Source organism: Arachis hypogaea, chromosome 20 (assembly GCF_003086295.3).
Source record: "Arachis hypogaea cultivar Tifrunner chromosome 20, arahy.Tifrunner.gnm2.J5K5, whole genome shotgun sequence".
NCBI classification, from domain to species: Eukaryota; Viridiplantae; Streptophyta; class Magnoliopsida; order Fabales; family Fabaceae; genus Arachis; species Arachis hypogaea.
Genome location: NC_092055.1, coordinates 129,040,051 through 129,060,868, shown reverse-complemented (window position 1 = coordinate 129,060,868; position 20,818 = coordinate 129,040,051). Strand labels below are relative to the sequence as shown.

The 20,818-nt window shown below is 37.8% G+C and overlaps 2 protein-coding genes and 1 non-coding gene across 5 annotated transcripts in view; 2 read left to right on the top strand and 1 right to left on the bottom strand.

Moving 5' to 3' along the window:
* The window catches only part of LOC112785279 (agamous-like MADS-box protein AP1), a 247,152-nt gene that overhangs the window by 82,156 nt on the left and 144,178 nt on the right, over positions 1–20,818 (top strand). The window lies entirely within an intron of this gene.
* Positions 3,819–5,822, top strand: LOC112786354 (uncharacterized). Its single transcript, XM_025829742.1, has one exon. It carries the CDS (start codon positions 3,819–3,821, stop codon positions 5,820–5,822), a length of 2,004 nt encoding a protein of 667 aa, XP_025685527.1.
* Positions 16,022–16,129, bottom strand: LOC112788678 (small nucleolar RNA R71). Its single transcript, XR_003196034.1, has one exon. It is a non-coding gene; the product is annotated as a small nucleolar RNA R71 (small nucleolar RNA).

Genomic DNA, 20,818 nt, shown 5'->3' with positions numbered 1-20,818 from the left:
ACATACTTAGCTTGTTCTTGCTTGACTAATCCTCTTTCATGTATAGCTTGTCTAGCATTATTTGACCTTGATATTTCGTAGATACGTATATATTGATTAATAATGTCATATGTCACTCTTTTATTGTAATTAAAATATAATTTTTTTCTAAAATTAAAGAGTTCTTTCTTCTTCTTTTTCCCTTTCTCTATCTCTTTTATATATCATTATCAATGGCTAATTATAAATTTGTTGACAATCAAAATGTGTAACATGACATTCTTCTCTAATTGTAGTTAAATTAAGGGGTAAGTACTATTTTGGTCCCTAAAGTTGAGTGTGAAAATCGAAACCGTCCCTCATCTAATTTTCGATTTAGAATCGTCCTTAACGTTTTTTTCGTATTAAAATCGTCTTTTTTTAATAAATTTTTTATGTTATTCCTAAACTACCCCTATTCCTATTTTAATAATAAAAGTTATAAAATTTAAAAAAAAAAGAAAACGCATGTGAGGGGGGGGGAAGAAAAGGGTATACGAAGGGGGAGGGGAGGGGAAGGGAAGAGGGGGAGGGGTAAGGGGGAGGGGGACGGCGCCGGTGAAGCTTGGAGCTGCCGTCGCCGAAAGAAAGGAGAGAAAGGGATACAGAGTGGGGGGGAGAAATAGGGAGGAGGGGGGAGAGAAGGGGTCCTCGCCGCCGCCGCTCCTTGTCGCTCCTCGCCGACGCCGCTCCTCGTCCTCGTTGTCACCGCCTCGCCCTCCTCGTCGAGCCGTTTCTGCTCCTCCTCCTCGCCCTCGTCATCGCCTTGCCCTCATCGTCGCCGCCTCGCCCTCGTCGTCGCCGCCGTGACCTCCTCGTCGTCATCGGCTTCCGCTCCGTTGCTCGCCGCTGCTCCTCGCCGCCTCTGCTTCTTGCTTCAATCTCTGTTTTTGCTTCGTCTTCTGCTTCTTCCGCTTCTTGATTTGTTGAATCTGATTTGATTTGTTGAATCATTGTTAGTTTTGTTCTTGTTTTGATTTCTGAATTGTTGTTGATTGATTTTGTTTTTTTTTTTATTTCTGAATTGTTGTTGGTTTTGTTGAATCTGGTTTTTGTTATTGTATTTTTAATTTGTTAATGGAAGAAGTTGCTGTTGTTTGGTGTTCTTAGTGTTGGTGTTGGTTGGTGTTGGTGGTGGTGTTTGTGTTGGTGGTGGTGGTGGTGGTAGTTGTGTTAGTGTTGGTGTTGGTGTTGGTGTTGGTGGTGGTGGTGGTGCTGGTGGTGGTGTTGGTGCTGGTTGTGGCGGTGGTGTTGGTGTTGGTGGTGATGGTGGAGGAGGTAATTGTGTTGGTAGTGGTGAGGGTATTTTTGTCCAAAAAAATTAAAAGGACGATTTTAATACGAAAAAACGTTAAGAACGATTCTAAATCGAAAATTAGATGAGAGACGGTTTCGATTTTCACGCTCAATTTTACGGACCAAAACAGTACTTACCCCTTAAATTAAAATTAAAATTGAAATATTGAAATTAAAATATAGCTATATATATTACTAATTTAACAATCAAAATATGTCACATGACTCTTTTATTAAAATTGAGATGAAATATTTTCTTCTAAAATTAATAAATTTTATTCCTCCATATTCTTATCTATCTCTCTCTTTTTCTATTTTTCTCTACATTTTCCACTCTATATATAATTTATAATTTATATTTTATATTACTAATTTGACAAACTATAATGTATCACAATATATTCTTTCATTACAATTAAAATAAAATCTTTGCCTCCAAAACTAACAAACTCCATCTTTCCTTCTTCTTTATCCTTCTTTCTCTTTTCTCTTATTCTCTATTTCTTTCTACATTTCTATTCTATAAGAAATAAAATTAATAAAAAAATAATTCGTAAAAGTATAAAAAATACATTAAATTAATAATTAAATATAATTAAAAATAATTCTGTAAGATTATTCACATAAAAATATATTATTATTATATACATACTTTTTTAGTTTTTTTTTTATTTATTTTTTTATCGCTTATCTTTTTAATTTATATTTTTACTTCTCTTCTTTCAAATATTCATTACATATAATTTAGAGAGAACACTAATGCTGTGATTAATAATTAGAATCAGATTTAATTGTTTAAAAAATTTATTTGAGTTAATTTTATAGCTATATAGAATTTTTTTATACTAATATCTAACTATATTTTTATATATAGAGAAAAAAATATAATTTTTAAATAACAAACATGAAAATTAATTATTTTTATTTATGAAATAGACTTAACACCTAATCAAATGTAAAAATATACATATTAAATTCTTTCAAATTTTAGATAATGAATGTTAAAATTAATTATTAGTAAAAAATCAAACTCTTTCACGTAAAATAATGACTAAAAAATTTATTATTTGATTTTTTATCTATGGAGATCCTGGTCTTCTTAGTCGACGACTTTTGTCCTCTTACAATCTTTTTATAAAAGTAGTTTTATTTTATAAATTTTTCTATCATAATCTATAATATCAGGACAAAAACTAACATAATTTCAAAAAATTTATATTACCGTAATATTATTACGAACAAAAACATTAGTATTTACAAAAAAAAAAAAATATTCTAACACTTAAATTAGCCTTTTAGAATTTTCCCAAGTTATATTTAAGTAGAATCTTATATTTCCACCATTCCTCTAAACGTAGCTTTATAAGTATTTAATATTGTAGTTATTATTGCCTTATAAATGGTCAGTTACTAATAAAGAATAAATATATAGTCATTCATGATAAAAGATAATGTTTACTGGTAATCGACTTATTATAACGTTATTATTTGATATTAGTAACCGATTTATATATCAGTTATGACCGACTTATTATAACCGCGAGATCAATACTCATCACAAAATCAAGAAGCAAGGGGAAGCTTTACTCAAACACGAACAAATTCAAAGTTTTAAATTCATGATGAGAAAAATGATAATGGCGATTAGTATGAGAAAAAAAAAATGGGAAGAGTAGAAGAAGCACCAATTGATAAGCTTAAACCCTACCTCCAAGCAATTATTAATCCCAACCCATAATTTGTCTCCAATTGAATAGCTCATATGAGTTGATTGGTTATATATAGCATATGCCTAGCTGGCATAACTCATTGTCTTGGCAAAATAGACTTGTGGAGATAGAAGAGTCTACATAATTCTCCTAGATACCTTTTTTAATTATCATTTTAATTCCAAGTTAAATATAATATATTTAACTAGAGATTTTTTTTAATATTAGGCCGAAATTATTATAATCCACCAAAATGGCCAAAAAAACTATGTTTGACACTGATATGGTCACCATTAATACGAGCTATAACTCGGCCTCATAACCGTTATTGACCATCACCATAACTCGTCATTTTGCCGTTATTGCTCGGCCTTTATGAGCTATAACTCGGTGGCGTTAACATTACCATAACCGACGTCCCAAACGGAAAGATAAAATCGGTTACGAAACCGATTTTATCACCTACAATGTAACGGACGAACATATTTCTATAAAAGGAAGGTAAAATGTCTTTTTTGAGACCTCTTTTTCTGAACTTAACACCATAACTGACTTAAGCATTGGAGTGCCTTTGCAGGTACACTCCACTCCCTTTGTATTGTTCACACCTTCACATCTACAACGAACATAAAGAACTCGGACTCTGAGGAGCGGACGTCCAACCTTGCAGCACATAGCTCGGCTAATCTCGAGGAGTTGAAGCCGACCTATTTCCCAGGCAAGATCAATTGGCGCCCACCGTGGGGCCGAGAAAATCATATTTTTCTTTTGGTCCCATCACTTCCATCTGCATCCATGGCTGACGCACCGCCTCCGTCACTGTCCGAACTCATGCGAATGGTAGCTGAGCTACAGCAAGCTAATCAGCGGATGGCTGACGAGAACCAAATAATGTCTGCTCAAATTGCTGAACTAAATCATGCTCGGATTGAACACAATGATGCTCATCGCCAACAGGCGGAGGACGAGGAACATCAATCCCAGCCGACTCATGTTTCGGAAACCGCTCAACATGAAGAGCAGCAGCCCGAAGACAAGAAAGAAGAATCCGAGGACCTTGTAGGCCCCTTTACAGAAGAAGTAATGAACTTTGAACTGCCGAAGAGGTTCACTCTGCCGTTGACCCTCACGCCTTATGATGGACTCGGAGATCCGAGGAAGTTCATAAAGAAATTCCGATCAATAATGATCGTCAATGGTGCATCAGATACAGTCTTATGTCGTTGTTTTCCGAATTATTTAGACGGTCCTGCACTTGATTGGTTGTGTGCTTTGCCTATTGCAGGTTCCATTTCACGCTTTCATCAGCTAGCGAAGCTATTTGAAGAACATTTCGCCGGATCTGCAATATACTTGCACGACTCCGATTACCTGAACACCATCAAGCAAGGACCAAACGAAAGCCTAAAGGACTATATGACTCGCTTTACCAAGGTCGCAATCAGCATACCAGATCTCCACCCCGAGGTCCATCTGCATGCAATTAAAAGCGGCCTCCGACCCGGGAAATTCCAGGAGACGATCGCAGTGGCAAAACCGAAGACTCTAGCAGAATTTCGAGAGAAAGCAAAAGGACAAATTGACATCGAGGAGCTCAGACAAGCTCGGAAATCTGACAAGTCACATTTCCGCGAAGAAGATAAGAGCTCATCCATTAAGAAAAGTTTTAAACTAACACCTCGATTTGATTCTTATACGCAGTTTAACACTAAGAAGGAGGACATAATCAAGGAGATCTTGAACTCCAAATTAATCAAACCACCAAGAAAGGCTGGCACATACCAGGATGTAAAGCATGTAGACAAATCAAAGTACTGTGCTTTCCACCAAAAACACGGCCACAATACCGATGATTGTGTGGTCGCCAAAGATCTCTTAGAACGACTAGCAAGACAAGGCCACCTAGACAAATACATTGGTGGTCAGATCCAAAAACGTGGCCCCAGTTCCACAACCAACGACCTCTCTGAACAACACCGAGGAAAAGAGAAGGCATCTTCAAACCAATATGAAAGACCACGAGGTATAATCAATTGTATTTCAGGAGGATACGCAAGTGGGGGATACTCAAACTCGGCAAGGAAAAGGTCATTCAGAGCAATATGCTCGGTAGAAGGACCAAAGCAAGATGTAGCAATCAATAACCCACAACCAGAAGTCACCTTCACACAGGCCAACTTTAACTCCAGCATACAAAATTTGGACGACCCTGTGGTAATCACCCTCCAGATAGGGGATCTATTAGTAAAAAAAGTGCTCTTGGATCCCGGGAACAGCGCCGATGTTCTGTTTTATTCCACATTTCAAAAGATGAAGCTCAGCGACAACATGCTACAGTCCACAGGAGGAGACTTAGTCGGCTTCTCGGGAGAACGAGTTCCAATACTCGGATCAGTTTGGTTACAAACCACACTGGGTGAGCATCCTCTTTCAAAAACTAATGATATTCAATATCTAGTAGTTGACTGTTTCAGTCCATATAACCTTATCCTTGGCCGACCTTTTCTAAATAAGTTCGGCGCCATTGTCTCTACAGTCCATCTCTGTGTAAAGTTTCCACTGCAGGATGATCAGGTTGCAACAATCCATGGAAATCATAAAGAGGCCCGACAGTGTTATAACACCAGCATGAAGTTCCAAAACCGCTCAACACAACAAGTCAACAATGTCGAACTCAAACAAAACGAAGACACACTAGCTGACCTCGACCCAAGAGCCGATTTTCTCGAGCGACCAAAACCATCCGATGACCTACAAAAAGTGTATTTTAATAATGACCCTAACAATTTACATATGTAGGTACATCAATCAACCCAGCTGAGTTACAGGCCATAAAAACCTTTCTACAAGAAAATGCCGAGCTTTTTGCCTGGAAACCTGCAGACATGCCCGGCATTGATCCACAAATTATCAGTCATAAACTAGCAATAAACTCGGCAGTCCGACCAGTACAACAGAAGAAACGAAAACTCGGCGAAGAAAAAAGGAGAGCAACACTAGAAGAAACACAAAAACTCATCAACACTGAATTTATCAAAGAGATCAGATTCACTACATGGCTAGCCAATGTGGTAATGGTAAGGAAACAAAACGGTAAGTGGCGCATGTGCGTCGATTTCACCAATTTAAACAAAGCATGCCCAAAGGATTCTTACCCCCTACCATCCATAGACTCTTTAGTAGACAATGCATCAGGCTACGCTACTTTAAGTTTTATGGATGCATATTCAGGGTATAATCAAATACTCATGCACCCCTCCGATCAAGGCAAAACAGCTTTTATCACTGATTTCGGTAACTATTGTTATAAAGTTATGCCATTTGGATTAAAGAACGCAGGTGCAACTTACCAACGCCTTATGGATAAAGTGTTCGCCAAACAAATCGGCAGAAACATCGAAGTTTATGTCGATGATATGGTCGCCAAAACAAAAACCGGACATAATCACATCAGCGACCTTACAGAAATATTCGGCCAGATCCGCCAGTACAACATGCGCCTCAACCCCGAGAAATGTGCCTTCGCCGTTCAAGGGGGTAAGTTTTTAGGTTTTTTACTAACATGCAGGGGAATAGAGGCAAACCCAGACAAATGCCGAGCAGTTCTGGACATGACCAGCCCCAAAACAGTAAAAGAAGTTCAGCGTCTAACAGGACGCCTTGCCGCACTTTCCAGATTTGTTCCCTGTTTAGCTTCAACTTCTATTCCTTTTTTCCAAACAATTAAAAAGAAAAACAGATTTGAGTGGAACGACGATTGTGAGAAAGCCTTTTCCAAATTAAAAACAACTCTCTCACAACCGCCAATTTTACAAAAACCCCTACAAGGGGAAGACTTATTTCTATATCTGTCAGTCACTGATTGGGCGATAAGCTCGGCCCTTGTATCAGACAGAAACAAAGTGCAACATCCGATATACTTCGTCAGTAAAACTCTCCAACATGCCGAGCTCAATTACCCAAGGATTGAGAAGCTCGCACTAGCACTAATATTCTCGGCACGACGTCTCCGACCTTACTTCCAGAGCCACGTTATCTACGTCAGAACAGATCACCCACTAAGACAAGTGTTACACAAACCAGAAATCGCAGGGCGACTCATAAAATGGGCAGTCGAACTGTCTGAGTTCGATATCAGATACCAATCCAGAGGACCGATCAAGTCACAATTTTTAGCCGATTTCATCGCCGAGTTTACTACACCATCCGAGGAAGATCATGCAAAACAATGGATCTTATATGTGGACGGATCTTCCAATAATGGGGGCTGTGGAGCAGGAATACGTCTGGAAGCCGAGGACGGATTCATACTTGAACACTCAATACACTTAGCTTTCAAAGCCAGCAATAACCAATCCGAGTATGAAGCACTGCTCGCTGGACTCCGACTCTGTTTAGATCTCCAAATCTCGACGATCAAGGTATATTGTGATTCTTTGTTAGTAGTACAGCAGGTAAACGACCTTTTTCAGGTCAAAGATCCTCTACTCTCTAAATACCTGCTATTAGTAAAAAAATTATTAAAAAAATTTGTCAAATTTGAAATAGAACATATACCACGCGAACAAAATCAAAGGGCAGATATCTTATCAAAGCTCGGCAGCACACAATCCGAGTTATCCACACTGCAACAATTCACAATAGCATCACCCACTGTTACTCTGACAAATGTGTTAAGTGTGACACAGGTAAAAGATTGGAGGGACGACTTTATACACTATTTACATACAGGTAATATACCAGAAGGGGTCGAGAACGATAAAAGGTTCCGGCGGCAAGCATCTTCCTTCACAATACTCAACGGAGCATTATACCGACGGGGATATACTCGCCCCTTACTAAAATGCCTCAACAAGCCAGAAGCTGACATAGCATTAGCAGAAGCACATGAAGGAATCTGTGGCACACATACAGGAGCTCGGAGCTTAGCATCAAAGATCCTCCGAGCTGGATTCTTCTGGCCGACGTTGAAACAGGACAGCCAACAAAAAATCAGGACATGCCAAAATTGCCAAAGACACACACCACTGATACACATACCTGCCGAGCAAATGCATCATTCAGAAATCAGCTGGCCATTTAACCAATGGGGTTTGGATATACTCGGGCCGTTTCCTACGGCACCGGGCCAGGTAAAATTTCTAATTGTCGGCATTGATTATTTCTCCAAATGGGTGGAAGCCCAACCTTTAGCAAGAATAACATCTCAACAAATGATTTCTTTCGTTTGGAAAAACATTATTTGCCGATTTGGCATACCTCAACATATCACAACTGACAACGGTCGCCAGTTTGCCGACCAAAAGTTTCAATCTTTCTTGCAGAATCTCAAAATAAACCAACACTTCACCTCCGTTGAACACCCTCAAACGAACGGACTAGCTGAGGCTGCAAATAAGGTCATCCTGCATGCACTAAAAAAGAAACTAGATGACGCCAAAGGACTCTGGGCCGAACTAATACCTGAAGTCCTTTGGGGATACAACACCACCCCACAAACATCAACAAAAGAAACGCCATTCAGACTGGTATACGGATCGGAAGCCATGATCCCCCTGGAGATCTCCCAGAACTCAATCCGAACTTACATAAACAACCAAGACGAAGCTCGGAAATCCGAGCTAGACATCATCGAAGAAATCAGAGACATCGCCGCCTTGAAGCAACGCGCGGCACAGCAAGCAATTGCTCGACAGTACAACAAGTCGGTCAAAAGCAGATCATTCGTCAAAGGAGACTTAGTCCTCCGCAAGACTGAAACTGCTCGGAAACCACCAACACATGGAAAGCTCGCAGCCAATTGGGACGGTCCATACCGAGTATCAAAAGTACTCGGTCAAGGAGCATACAAGCTAGAATCATTAGATGGTAAACTCATACCTAGTACATGGAATGTGTCTTCCTTAAAGAAATTTTATACTTAAAAGACAGGGACAGGCTTGTACTCTTTTTCCTACTACCAAGATTTTATCCCAAAGGGTTTTGCTTGGAGAGGTTTTAACGAGGCTAGCCTACCTGCACCTTTGTATTCAAAAGGTTCATAGAAACTCCGAATATATAGGAGACAAATATTATCTTCTTTATCAAACAACTATACGACTAATATTGTCGATCAAATATAACTCTATCAAATACAGCTCAGACAACATACATGTCTGAGCAACAAACTTCCATCATCAGATAATCACAGCAACAAAAATAGCAATAAGCTCGGAACACTTTCCGGCAAATATCAAACAGCTTTTATAAAGCATCACATTCAAAATTCAAACAAGTCAAATTCAACAAAGTTCAAACAAAACAAACTAACTATCATATGCAAAGTAAATTCAAACACGTCTCTAACAGAACACATTAAACATTATCGGCTTCATCTTCTGCATCGCCATCATCTTCGATCAGTTGACCATCTCGAACTATCTTCCCAGGATCCATACCAGAAAGATCGGCATCTGGAACCAAAAACCTAACCTGCAACCTCGCCCTTTCAAAACCTTCAACAAAAGAATCTAATATCTCATCCGCCTTTTTCTTCTCCATCTCCTTAAATTGAGCAGTAACCTCAATCAAACGAGTTTGAATGTTCACCAGATCACTTTCCTTTTTCTTCAAATCTTCCACATCTCTAGAGTAACTTTCTTTAGTCTCCTTCAACAACTTCTCGGTCTCAGTCAAACGGCCTTGAAGCTCAGCAGCAACACTCTTACTCTTCACCAACTCCTCCTTCAAAACAGCAACCTCTCCTTTCTCTGCAGCAACCCTCTTATTTTTCAACTCTTGGCTACGCCCAAGACTTGCAAGACAAAGACCAACAACCTAAAGAAAGAAAAAATACCAAAATTCATAAAGATGAAGAGCAAGAAAAAACCAATAAAATCATTACCTGCATATACTGCCCAATAGCCATGTCCCCGACTTCCTTTGCAAGAGTAACGTCAGCCGACGACTGGCAATACTCGTCCACCACAGCCATATAGGGATACTCCTTTCCCCACACCGAAAATGCCTCACTTTGTTCCGAAATTTCATGAAGTCTTTTTTGATTGCCCATAAAAGCCTGTATCTCTTCAAGAGGAACCCCTATCTCCTTATCGTCAGAATCATCCGACAAATCAACAAGGTCGGACTTCTTTCTCTTCTTCGCAATCACCTTCCTCCGACCTTGACGAGGCTGCGTAACCTCGCCGACACCAGCAACTTTCTCAGCATTAGACGACGATACCTCCTTCTCCAGATTCTTATTCTTGAAGCGCGTCCTCAAAGACGCAGCTGAAACACCAGGATATTTACCACCTGTGAAAACAACAAACACATCAGACATACGACAAGAAGCAATAAACACCTTATAAAAACCCTATGACTCACCCAAATAGGCTACCACAGCATCTTTATCCTCCTCCCACTTCAGAAGCTCATACATTGAAATTAAGTCTCCCCGACCGATATTTTCAACAAGAAACTCAATCACACAAACATTCCTCGGGGAGATAACCTCAGGACCGAGTATATTCTGAGGTTCCGAGCACCAATACAACGGGAACTTCTCAGCCAGATTTTCATCCACGAAAAACGGAAAATCTTTTTCCAAAGCCCTAACCTTTAAATACATTTCTTTAAAATCTTTAAAAGAGGATTTGTACAATTTGAAAATGTCAAAACCAGGAGTGCTATTGAAGTTTATCCAACCACCTTTCCACACCCCTTTAGCTTGAAATAAAGAAAAGAAAAGGTCAACAGACGGCAACACTTCCAGAAACACCATTAAAATTTCAAACGAACGGAGAAACGCCCACCCATTGGGATGAAGCTGTGACGGAGCACAGTTTAACTGCCTCAAGACCTGACATTCGAAATCAGTGAAAGGTAATCTAACTCTCAACTCCTCAAGAACGCAGCTGTGCATATAGAAAAATTCAAAGCCTCTGCCCCGGTGATAAACCCTATCATTAACACTACAGGGCAGTAACTCAACCCCAACCCCAGAGTTCCGCCTCACCACCCTACTAGCATCTACTTCCTTAACAGCAGCTTCATCACAAAACAGTGACACCCGAGACCTCACGTCATCCCCTACCCAGTCATAAGACCAGTCTATTTCACCTTTCTGCTCCTTCTCAAACCCCATTAGAAACAATAAACAAACATGCAACCAAGAAAAACAAAGAGTTGAGAGAAGAAAGGAATTAGAAGAACACAAACATGACCATACCTCTCTTGCTCATTCTCCAGACAAGAAGCAGAAAACCAAAAACGCCCAAAATTCCAATCAGCAAAACCAATTAATCACAACCAAAAAACGTTCCAAGTATCAAAACTCCCTCAGTCACATCAAACGACGAAAGGAGCATTGGAAACCATCAAAACATTAATGAAGCACCCACTCCTTCTCTCTCCTGAACAAAAAGCACGCACAATTTTCCACGTGGCGCAAATGGGAAGTTACTTTAATGAAGTACGTTGAACTGGGGGCTCACTCAGTAACCCACTTAGCCGAGTTATAACTCATTACAAAAGCTCAACCTTCTTCATTAAAAAACTTTCCTCAGGCTAAGCTTGGGGGCTGTGATATGGTCACCATTAATACGAGCTATAACTCGGCCTCATAACCGTTACTGACCATCACCATAACTCGCCATTTTGCCGTTATTGCTCGGCCTTTATGAGCTATAACTCGGTGGCGTTAATATTACCATAACCGACGTCCCAAACGGAAAGATAAAATCAGTTACGAAACCGATTTTATCACCTACAATGTAACGGACGAACATATTTCTATAAAAGGAAGGTAAAATGTCTTTTTTAAGACCTCTTTTTCTGAACTTAACACCATAACTGACTTAAGCATTGGAGTGCCTTTGCAGGTACACTCCACTCCCTTTGTATTGCTCACACCTTCACATCTACAACGAACATAAAGAACTCGGACTCTGAGGAGCGGACGTCCAACCTTGCAGCACATAGCTCGGCTAATCTCGAGGAGTCGAAGTTGACCTATTTCCCAGGCAAGATCAGACACTGTTTTGGAGATTTCTAATGGCTATAAAAAACATCATCGCTATTTTTCCATCCACGTCACTATCGTCTTCGAAACGTTTTGTAAAAATTATCAATGACATTTTCTGTGCATGGCTAATACGTGGTTGACGGATTCTCTCTTTCTAGCGTAAAATTTTTTCACCCTAGCAACTATCTTCTCTTCTCCATTTTTTCTTCTTTTCCCAGCTCTCTTTTATTACTGTCACTTGATGAGTGGATAATTTATACACTTTTCGGCATTATTTTTACATAGTTTTCAGTATAATTTAGTTAGTTTTTAGTATAATTTTATTAGTTTTTAAATAAAAATCACATTTCTGGACTTTGCTATGAGTTTGTGTGTTTTTCTGTGATTTCAGGTAATTTCTGGCTGAAATTGAGGGACTTGAGCAAAAATCAGATTCAGAGGTTGAAGAAGGACTGCAGATGCTGTTAGATTCTGACCTCCATGCACTCAAAGTGGATTTTCTGGAGATATAGAACTCCAAATGGCGTGCTCTCAATTGTGTTAGAAAGTAGACATCCAGGGCTTTCCAGCAATATATAATAGTCCATATTTTGCCCGAGTTTAGATGACACAAACTGGCATTCAACGCCAGTTCCATGCTGCATTCTGGAGTTAAACGCCAGAAACAGGTTGCAAAGTGGAGTTAAACGCCAGAAACAGGTTACAAACTGGCGTTCAACTCCAAGAGAAGCCTCTACACGTGTAAAGCTCAATGCTCAGCCCAAGCACACACCAAGTGAGCCCCAGAAGTGGATTTCTGCATCATTTACTCATTTCTATAAACCCTAGTAACTAGTTTAGCATAAATAGGACTTTTTACTATTGTATTTACATATTCGGATCATTTTAAGTCTTGGTGACTCTGGTTCCCCTCTGGGGCCGAGACCAATGAACTCCATTATCACTTATGTATTTTCAACGGTAGAGTTTCTACACGCCATAGATTAAGGTGTGGAGCTCTGCTGTTCCTCATGAATTAATACAAAGTACTATTGTTTTTATATTCAATTCAAGCTTATTCCGATTCTAAGATATTCATTCGCACCTCAACATGAATGTGATGATCGTGACAGTCATCACCATTCCAACCTATGAACGCGTGCCTGACAACCACTTCCGTTCTATCTTAGATTGAATGAGTATCTCTGGGATTCCTTAATCAGAATCTTCGTGGTATAAGTTAGAATCCATGGACGGCCATTCTTGAGATCCGGAAAGTCTAAACCTTGTCTGTGGTATTCCGAGTAGGATCTGGGAAGGGATGGCTGCGACGAGCTTCAAACTCGCGAGTGCTGGGCGTAGTGACAGACGCAAAAGGATCAATGGATCCTATTCCAGTATGATCGAGAACCGACAGATGATTAGCCATGCAGTGACAGCGCATTGGACCATTTTCACTGAGAGGACAGGATGTAGCCATTGACAACGGTGATGCCTAACATACAGCTTGCCATAGAAAGGAGTATGAATGATTGGATGAAGACAATAGGAAAGCAGAGGTTTAGGAGGAACGAATGCATCTCTATACGCTTATCTGAAATTCTCACCAATGAATTACATAAGTATCACTATCTTTATTTTATATTTTATTTATGTTTTAATTATTAAATCTCTATAATCAATTGAATCCGCCTGACTGAGATTTACAAGGTGACCATAGCTTGCTTCAAGCCGACAATCTCCGTGGGATCGACCCTTACTCACTTAAGGTTTATTACTTGGACAACCCAGTGCACTTGCTGGTTAGTTGTGCGAAGTTGTGACAAAGAACTAAGATCATGAACGTGCATATTGAGTTTTTAGCGCCGTTACCAAGGAATGGAACCGTCACGATTTCTGCGCACCAAGTTTTTGGCGCCGTTGCCGGGGATTGTTCGAGTTTGGACAACTGACGGTTCATCTTGTTGCTCAGATTAGGTAATTTTATTTTAATTTTAAGCTTTTTATTTCTTATTTTCGAAAAATACAAAAAAAAATTTCTTCTTTTTCGTTTTTCCAAAATAATTTTCGAAAAATCCAAAAAAAATTAATAAAATCATAAAATCAAAAAATAATTTTGTGTTTCTTGTTTGAATCTTGTGTCAGTTTTTAAGTCTGGTGTTAATTTTATCTTTTTAATTTTCTGAAAACTATTTTCGAAAATTTCATGCATTGCATTCTTCATGATCTTCAAGTTGTTCTTGGCCAGTCTTCTTGTTTGATCTTCATATTTTCTTGTTTTGTGTCTTTTCTAGTTTTTCATATGCATTTTTAATTTGTTAGTGTCTAAATATTAAAAATTTTTAAGTTTGGTGTCATGCATGTTTTCTTTTATTAAAATTTTTTTCAAAAATACATACTTGATGTTCATCATGATCTTCAAAGTGTTCTTGGTGTTCATCTTTGCATTCAAAGTGTTCTTGCATGTTTCCTTTGTTTTGATCCAAAATTTTCATGCATTTAGTCTTTTTGGTGTTTTTCTCTTTCATCATTAAAAATTTAAAAATAAAAAATATCTTTTCCTTTTTCATCTCATAAAAATCGAAAATTTTGAGTTGACTTTTTCAAAAACTTTTAAAATCTAGTTGTTTCTTATGAGTCAAATCAAATTTTCAATTTAAAAATGCTATCTTTTCCAAATCTTTTTCAAAAATCAAATCTTTTTCATTTTTCCTTTATAAATTTCAAAACTTTTAAAATTATTTTCAAAATCTTTTTCTTATTTTTATTTCATATTTTCGAAATTAATGCTAACAATTAATGTGATTGATTCAAAATTTTTAAGTTTGTTACTTGCCTAATAAGAAAGGTTCAATCTTTAAACTCTAGAATCATATCTTTTTAGTTTCTTGTTAGTCAAGTAATCAACTTTGATTTCAAAAATCAAATCTTTTCAAATTTCTCTTTCAAATCTTTTTCAAATTAAGTTTCAATCATATCTTTTTCAAAATCAATTTCAAAATCTTTTCTAACCTCTTATCTTTTCAAAATTAATTTTCAAATCTTTTTCAATTAATCCTATCCTTTTGTTTCAATCATATCTTTTTCAAAACTACCTAACTAATTCTCTCTCTCTAATTTTCGAAAATCACCTTCCCCTTTTTCTAAAACTTCATTTTTAATTAACTATTTATTTTAAATTTAATTTAATTTGATTTAATTTTCCTTGCTTAATTTTCGAATTTTTAATTTTAATTTTTAATTTAAAAACAAAAATACTTTTATTTTATTTTATCTAATTTTCGAAAATTCTTCTCCCTCACCTCCTTCTATTTATTTATTCATCTACTAACATCCCTTTTTCACCCAAGAATTCGAACCTACTCCTCACCCTTGTGTTTGAATTCTCCTTCTTCTATTCATATCTTCTTCTACTCACATAAAGGAATCTCTATACTGTGACATAGAGGATTCCATATTTTCTTTTTGTTTTCTTCTTTTTCATATGAGCAAGAACAAGGATATGAACATTCTTGTTGAAGCTGATCCTGAACCTGAAAGGACTCTAAAGAGGAAGCTAAGGGAAGCTAAAGCACAACTCTCTGGAGAAAATTTGACTGAAAATTTTGAAAAAGAAGGAGACATGGCCAAAAATAATAACAATGCAAGGAAGATGCTTGGTGACTTTACTGCACCAAATTCCAATTTACATGGAAGAAGCATCTCAATCCATGCCATTGAAGCAAACAATTTTGAGCTGAAACCTCAATTAGTTTCTCTGATGCAACAGAACTGCAAGTTTTATGGACTTCCATCCGAAGATCCTTTTCAGTTCTTAACTGAATTCTTGCAGATCTGTGATACTGTTAAGACCAATGGGGTTGATCCCGAGGTCTACAGGCTTATGCTTTTACCATTTGCTGTAAGAGACAGAGCTAGAATATGGTTGGACTCTCAACCTAAGGATAGCCTGAACTCTTGGGATAAGTTGGTCACGGCTTTCTTAGCCAAGTTATTTCCTCCTCAAAAGCTTAGTAAGCTTAGAGTGAATGTTCAAACCTTCAGACAAAAAGAAGGTGAATCCCTCTATGAAGCTTGGGAGAGATACAAGGAACTGACCAAAAAGTGTCCTTCTGACATGCTTTCAGAATGGACCATCCTGGATATATTCTATGATGGTCTGTCTGAATTATCTAAAATGTCATTGGACCATTCTGCAGGTGGATCCATTCACCTAAAGAAAACGCCTGCAGAAGCTCAAGAACTCATTGACATGGTTGCAAATAACCAGTTCATGTACACTTCTGAAAGGAATCCTGTGAGTAATGGGACGCCTCAGAGGAAGGAAGTTCTTGAAATTGATACTATGAATGCCATATTGGCTCAGAATAAAATATTGACTCAACAAGTCAATATGATCTCTCAGAGTCTGGATGGATTGAAGGAATCATCCAACAGTACTAAAGAGGCATCTTCTGAAGAAGAAGCTTATGAACCCTGCAATAGCAGAGGTGAATTACATGGGTGAACCCTATGGAAACACCTATAATCCCTCATGGAGAAATCATCCAAATTTCTCATGGAAGGATAAAAAAAAGCCTCAACAAGGCTTTAATAATGGTGGAAGAAACAGGTTTAGCAATAGCAAACCTTTTCCATCATCCACTCAGCAACAGACAGATAATTCTGAGCATAATCCATCTAGCTTAGCAAATATAGTCTCTGATCTATCTAAGGCCACTGTGAGTTTTATGAATGAAACAAGATCCTCCATTAGGAATTTGGAGGCACAAGTGGGTCAGCTGAGTAAAAGGCTCACTGAAACTCCTCCTAGTACTCTCCCAAGCAATACAGAAGAAAATCCAAAGAGAGAGTGCAAGGCCATTGATTTGACCATCATGGCCGAACCTACAAGGGAGGAGGAGGACGTGAATCCTAGTGAGGAAGACCTCCTGGGACGTCCAGTAACCAATAAGGAGTTTCCCTTTGAGGAACCAAAGGAATCTGAGGCTCCATTAGAGACCATAGAGATTCCATTGAACCTCCTTCTGCCCTTCATAAGCTCTTATGAGTATTCTTCCTCTGAAGAAGATGAAGACATTACTGAAGAGCAAGTTGCTAAATACCTTGGTGCAATCATGAAGCTGAATGCCAAATTATTTGGTAATGAGACTTGGGAAGATGAACCTCCCTTTCTCACCAATGAACTAAATGTATTGGATAGGCAGAAATTACCTCAAAAGAAACAGGATCTTGGTAAATTCCTAATTGCCTACAAAATAGGCACCATGACCTTTGAGAAGGCTCTGTGTGACCTGGGGTCAGGAATAAACTTAATGCCACTCTCTGTAATGGAGAAACTTGGAATATTTGAGGTGCAAGCTACCAGAATCTCATTAGAGATGGCAGACAACTCAAGAAAATAGGCTTATGGACAAGTAGAGGATGTGTTAGTAAAGGTTGAAGGCCTTTACATACTTGCTGATTTCATAATCCTAGACACTGGGAAGGATGAGGATGAATCCATCATCCTTGGAAGATCCTTCCTAGCCACAGCAAGAGTTGTGATTGATGTGGACAGAGGAGAGTTGGTCCTTCAATTGAATGAGGACAACCTTGTGTTTAAAACTCAAGGATCTCCTTCTGTAACCATGGAGAGGAAGCATGAAAAGCTTCTCTCACTGCAGAGTCAACCAAAGCCCCCACAGTCAAACTCTAAGTTTGGTGTTGGGAGGTTTCAACCTTGCTCTGATTACCTGTGAGGCTCCATGAGATTGAGGGACTTGAGCAAAAATCAGATTCAGAGGTTGAAGAAGGACTGCAGATGCTGTTGGATTCTGACCTCCATGCACTCAAAGTGGATTTTCTGGAGCTAAATAACTCCAAATGGCTCGCTCTCAATTGCGTTGGAAAGTAGACATCCAGGGCTTTCCAGCAATATATAATAGTCCATACTTTGCTCGAGTTTAGTCGACGCAAACTGGCATTCAACGCCAGTTCCATGCTGCATTCTGGAGTTAAACGCCAGAAACAGGTTGCAAAGTGGAGTTAAACGCCAGAAACAGGTTACAAACTGGCGTTCAACTCCAAGAGAAGCCTCTACACGTATAAAGCTCAATGCTCAGCCCAAGCACACACCAAGTGGGTCCCAGAAATGGATTTCTGCATCATTTACTCATTTCTATAAACCCTAGTAACTAGTTTAGCATAAATAGGACTTTTTACTATTGTATTTACATCTTCGGATCATTTTAAGTCTTGGTGACTCCGGTTCCCCTCTGGGGCCGAGACCAATGAACTCCATTATCACTTATGTATTTTCAACGGTAGAGTTTCTACACGCCATAGATTAAGGTGTGGAGCTCTGCTGTTCCTCATGAATTAATACAAAGTACTATAGTTTTTCTATTCAATTCAAGCTTATTCCGATTCTAAGATATTCATTCGCACCTCAACATGAATGTGATGATCGTGACAGTCATCACCATTCCAACCTATGAACGCGTGCCTGACAACCACTTCCGTTCTACCTTAGATTGAATGAATATCTCTGGGATTCCTTAATCAGAATCTTCGTGGTATAAGTTAGAATCCATGGACGGCCATTCTTGAGATCCGGAAAGTCTAAACCTTGTTTGTGGTATTCCGAGTAGGATCTGGGAAGGGATGGCTGCGACGAGCTTCAAACTTGCGAGTGCTGGGCGTAGTGACAGACGCAAAAGGATCAATGGATCCTATTCCAGTATGATCGAGAACCGACAGATGATTAGCCATGCAGTGACATCGCATTGGACCATTTTCACTGAGATGACAGGATGTAGCCATTGACAACGGTGATGCCTAACATACAGCTTGCCATAGAAAGGAGTATGAATGATTGGATGAAGACAATAGGAAAGCAGAGGTTCAAGAGGAACGAATGCATCTCTATACGCTTATCTGAAATTCTCACCAATGAATTACATAAGTATCACTATCTTTATTTTATATTTTATTTATGTTTTAATTATTAAATCTCTATAATCAATTGAATCTGCCTGACTGAGATTTACAAGGTGACCATAGCTTGCTTCAAACCGACAATCTCCGTGGGATCGACCCTTACTCACGTAAGGTTTATTACTTGGACGACCCAGTGCACTTGCTGGTGAGTTGTGCGAAGTTGTGACAAAGAAATAAGATCATGAACGTGCGTATTGAGTTTTTAGCGCCGTTACCAAGGAATGAAACCGTCACGATTTCTGTACACCATCACTCTTACCCAACAAAAAATAAGCAAACCCACCAAAAACAAGCAAAATGATAGCACCATACTCACCAGTCACCACAACTAAACAAAAGCTAATAGGTCTGTTACAAGACAAGCTACAATTCAGTCAAATGCTCACTATAAGTCGGCATTGATTCTAATAAGTCCGTTACAAACAGAATTAATGCTAATTATATTTCAACACTGGTTCATTATAAATTCGTTTGAATGTAACCGTTACGTTATGATATCAATCTTTATCAAAATCATAACCGATAAACAGTAACAATAAGCACTTAACCTATAAATAGTAAAAGCATAAGGAAAAAAGGTATGAAAAAAACTATTTCATTCTACATTTTCACTTAAATACTATCTCTCATACACTAACTTGAACGTTGGAGTACTTTGTACAGGTATCCGCTCTCCTTTATTCTACAACGGCCGAGGTATATATAACTCATCCCAGCAATAATCACAAGGAAGATTATTGGGAGGACGAGCTATACCATGAGCTAAAAGACTATACTGAGTTATAGCAGGAGCTAAGAAGCCACACCAGAACAAAAGCCATTCAGGTAAATACTTGTATGCGTTGGTTATTGCTTCTTTTTTTTTTAAATTGGAAGTGTGAAAAAATTTTTAAAATAATAGTGTAAGGTTTTGTAAAATTTTTTAGGTTATTTTGTTGTCGATTAATAATAAGTGGTTTAATTACTCTGTTGATCCCTATAGTTTCGCAAAATTTTTAATTAGGTCCCTATACTTTTTTTCCTTTTAATTGGGTCCCTGCACCAAAATTTTTTTTTTCAATTTGGTCCCTCTTGGTGGTAATTGGCTTAATTGTATAGGGACCTAACTAAAAAAGAAAAAATTGGTGCAGGGACTCAAATAAAAGGAAAAAAAAGTGTAGAGACTCAATTAAAAAAAAATTGGTGCAGGGACCTAATTAAAAGAAAAAAAAGTATAGGAACCTAATTGAAAATTTCGCAAAAATATAGGGACCAACAGAATAATTAAACCATAATAAGTTAATTAATTGTTTGTAGTAGTACCGGCGTTAGTATAGGTGTTAGTTAGTGTTAGGGTTAGTTTTAGTAAATTAATTATTGTTAGTGTTAGTGTTAGCATTAGGATTAGTGTTATTTAAAATTACTGTTTTCAAAAACAAGATTATTTATGTATTAATAGTTAATTATTATTAATGTTTGGTCTTATTTTTAAGAAATATTTTTACTTTATAATTCATTTATAATTTTATTAATTAAAAAAATAGAATTAAAAAAGAATTATTTAATAATTTTCAGAAATTTTTTTAATTTCCATAAAACATTAGTTTCAATGATTATTAATTTATATTTTAGTTTTGCTTGAAATATTTAATTAAATCTGAGTTATTATATAAAAAGTATTAAAAATAGAATTATTTAGTAATTATTTTAATTTTTTTTATTTTACATAAAACATTAGTTTCAATTATTATTAATTTATGTTTTTAGTGATGTTAGTTTTTGTTGAAATATCTTCTAATTAAATCTAAACTATTATTAGAAAATAGAATTAATTATAGTGACGTTACTTTTA

What these genes read in the sequence shown, in the direction of transcription:
- LOC112786354 (XM_025829742.1), top strand. Translation starts at nt 3,819, where the DNA reads ATGGCTGACGCACCGCCTCCGTCACTGTCCGAACTCATGCGAATGGTA.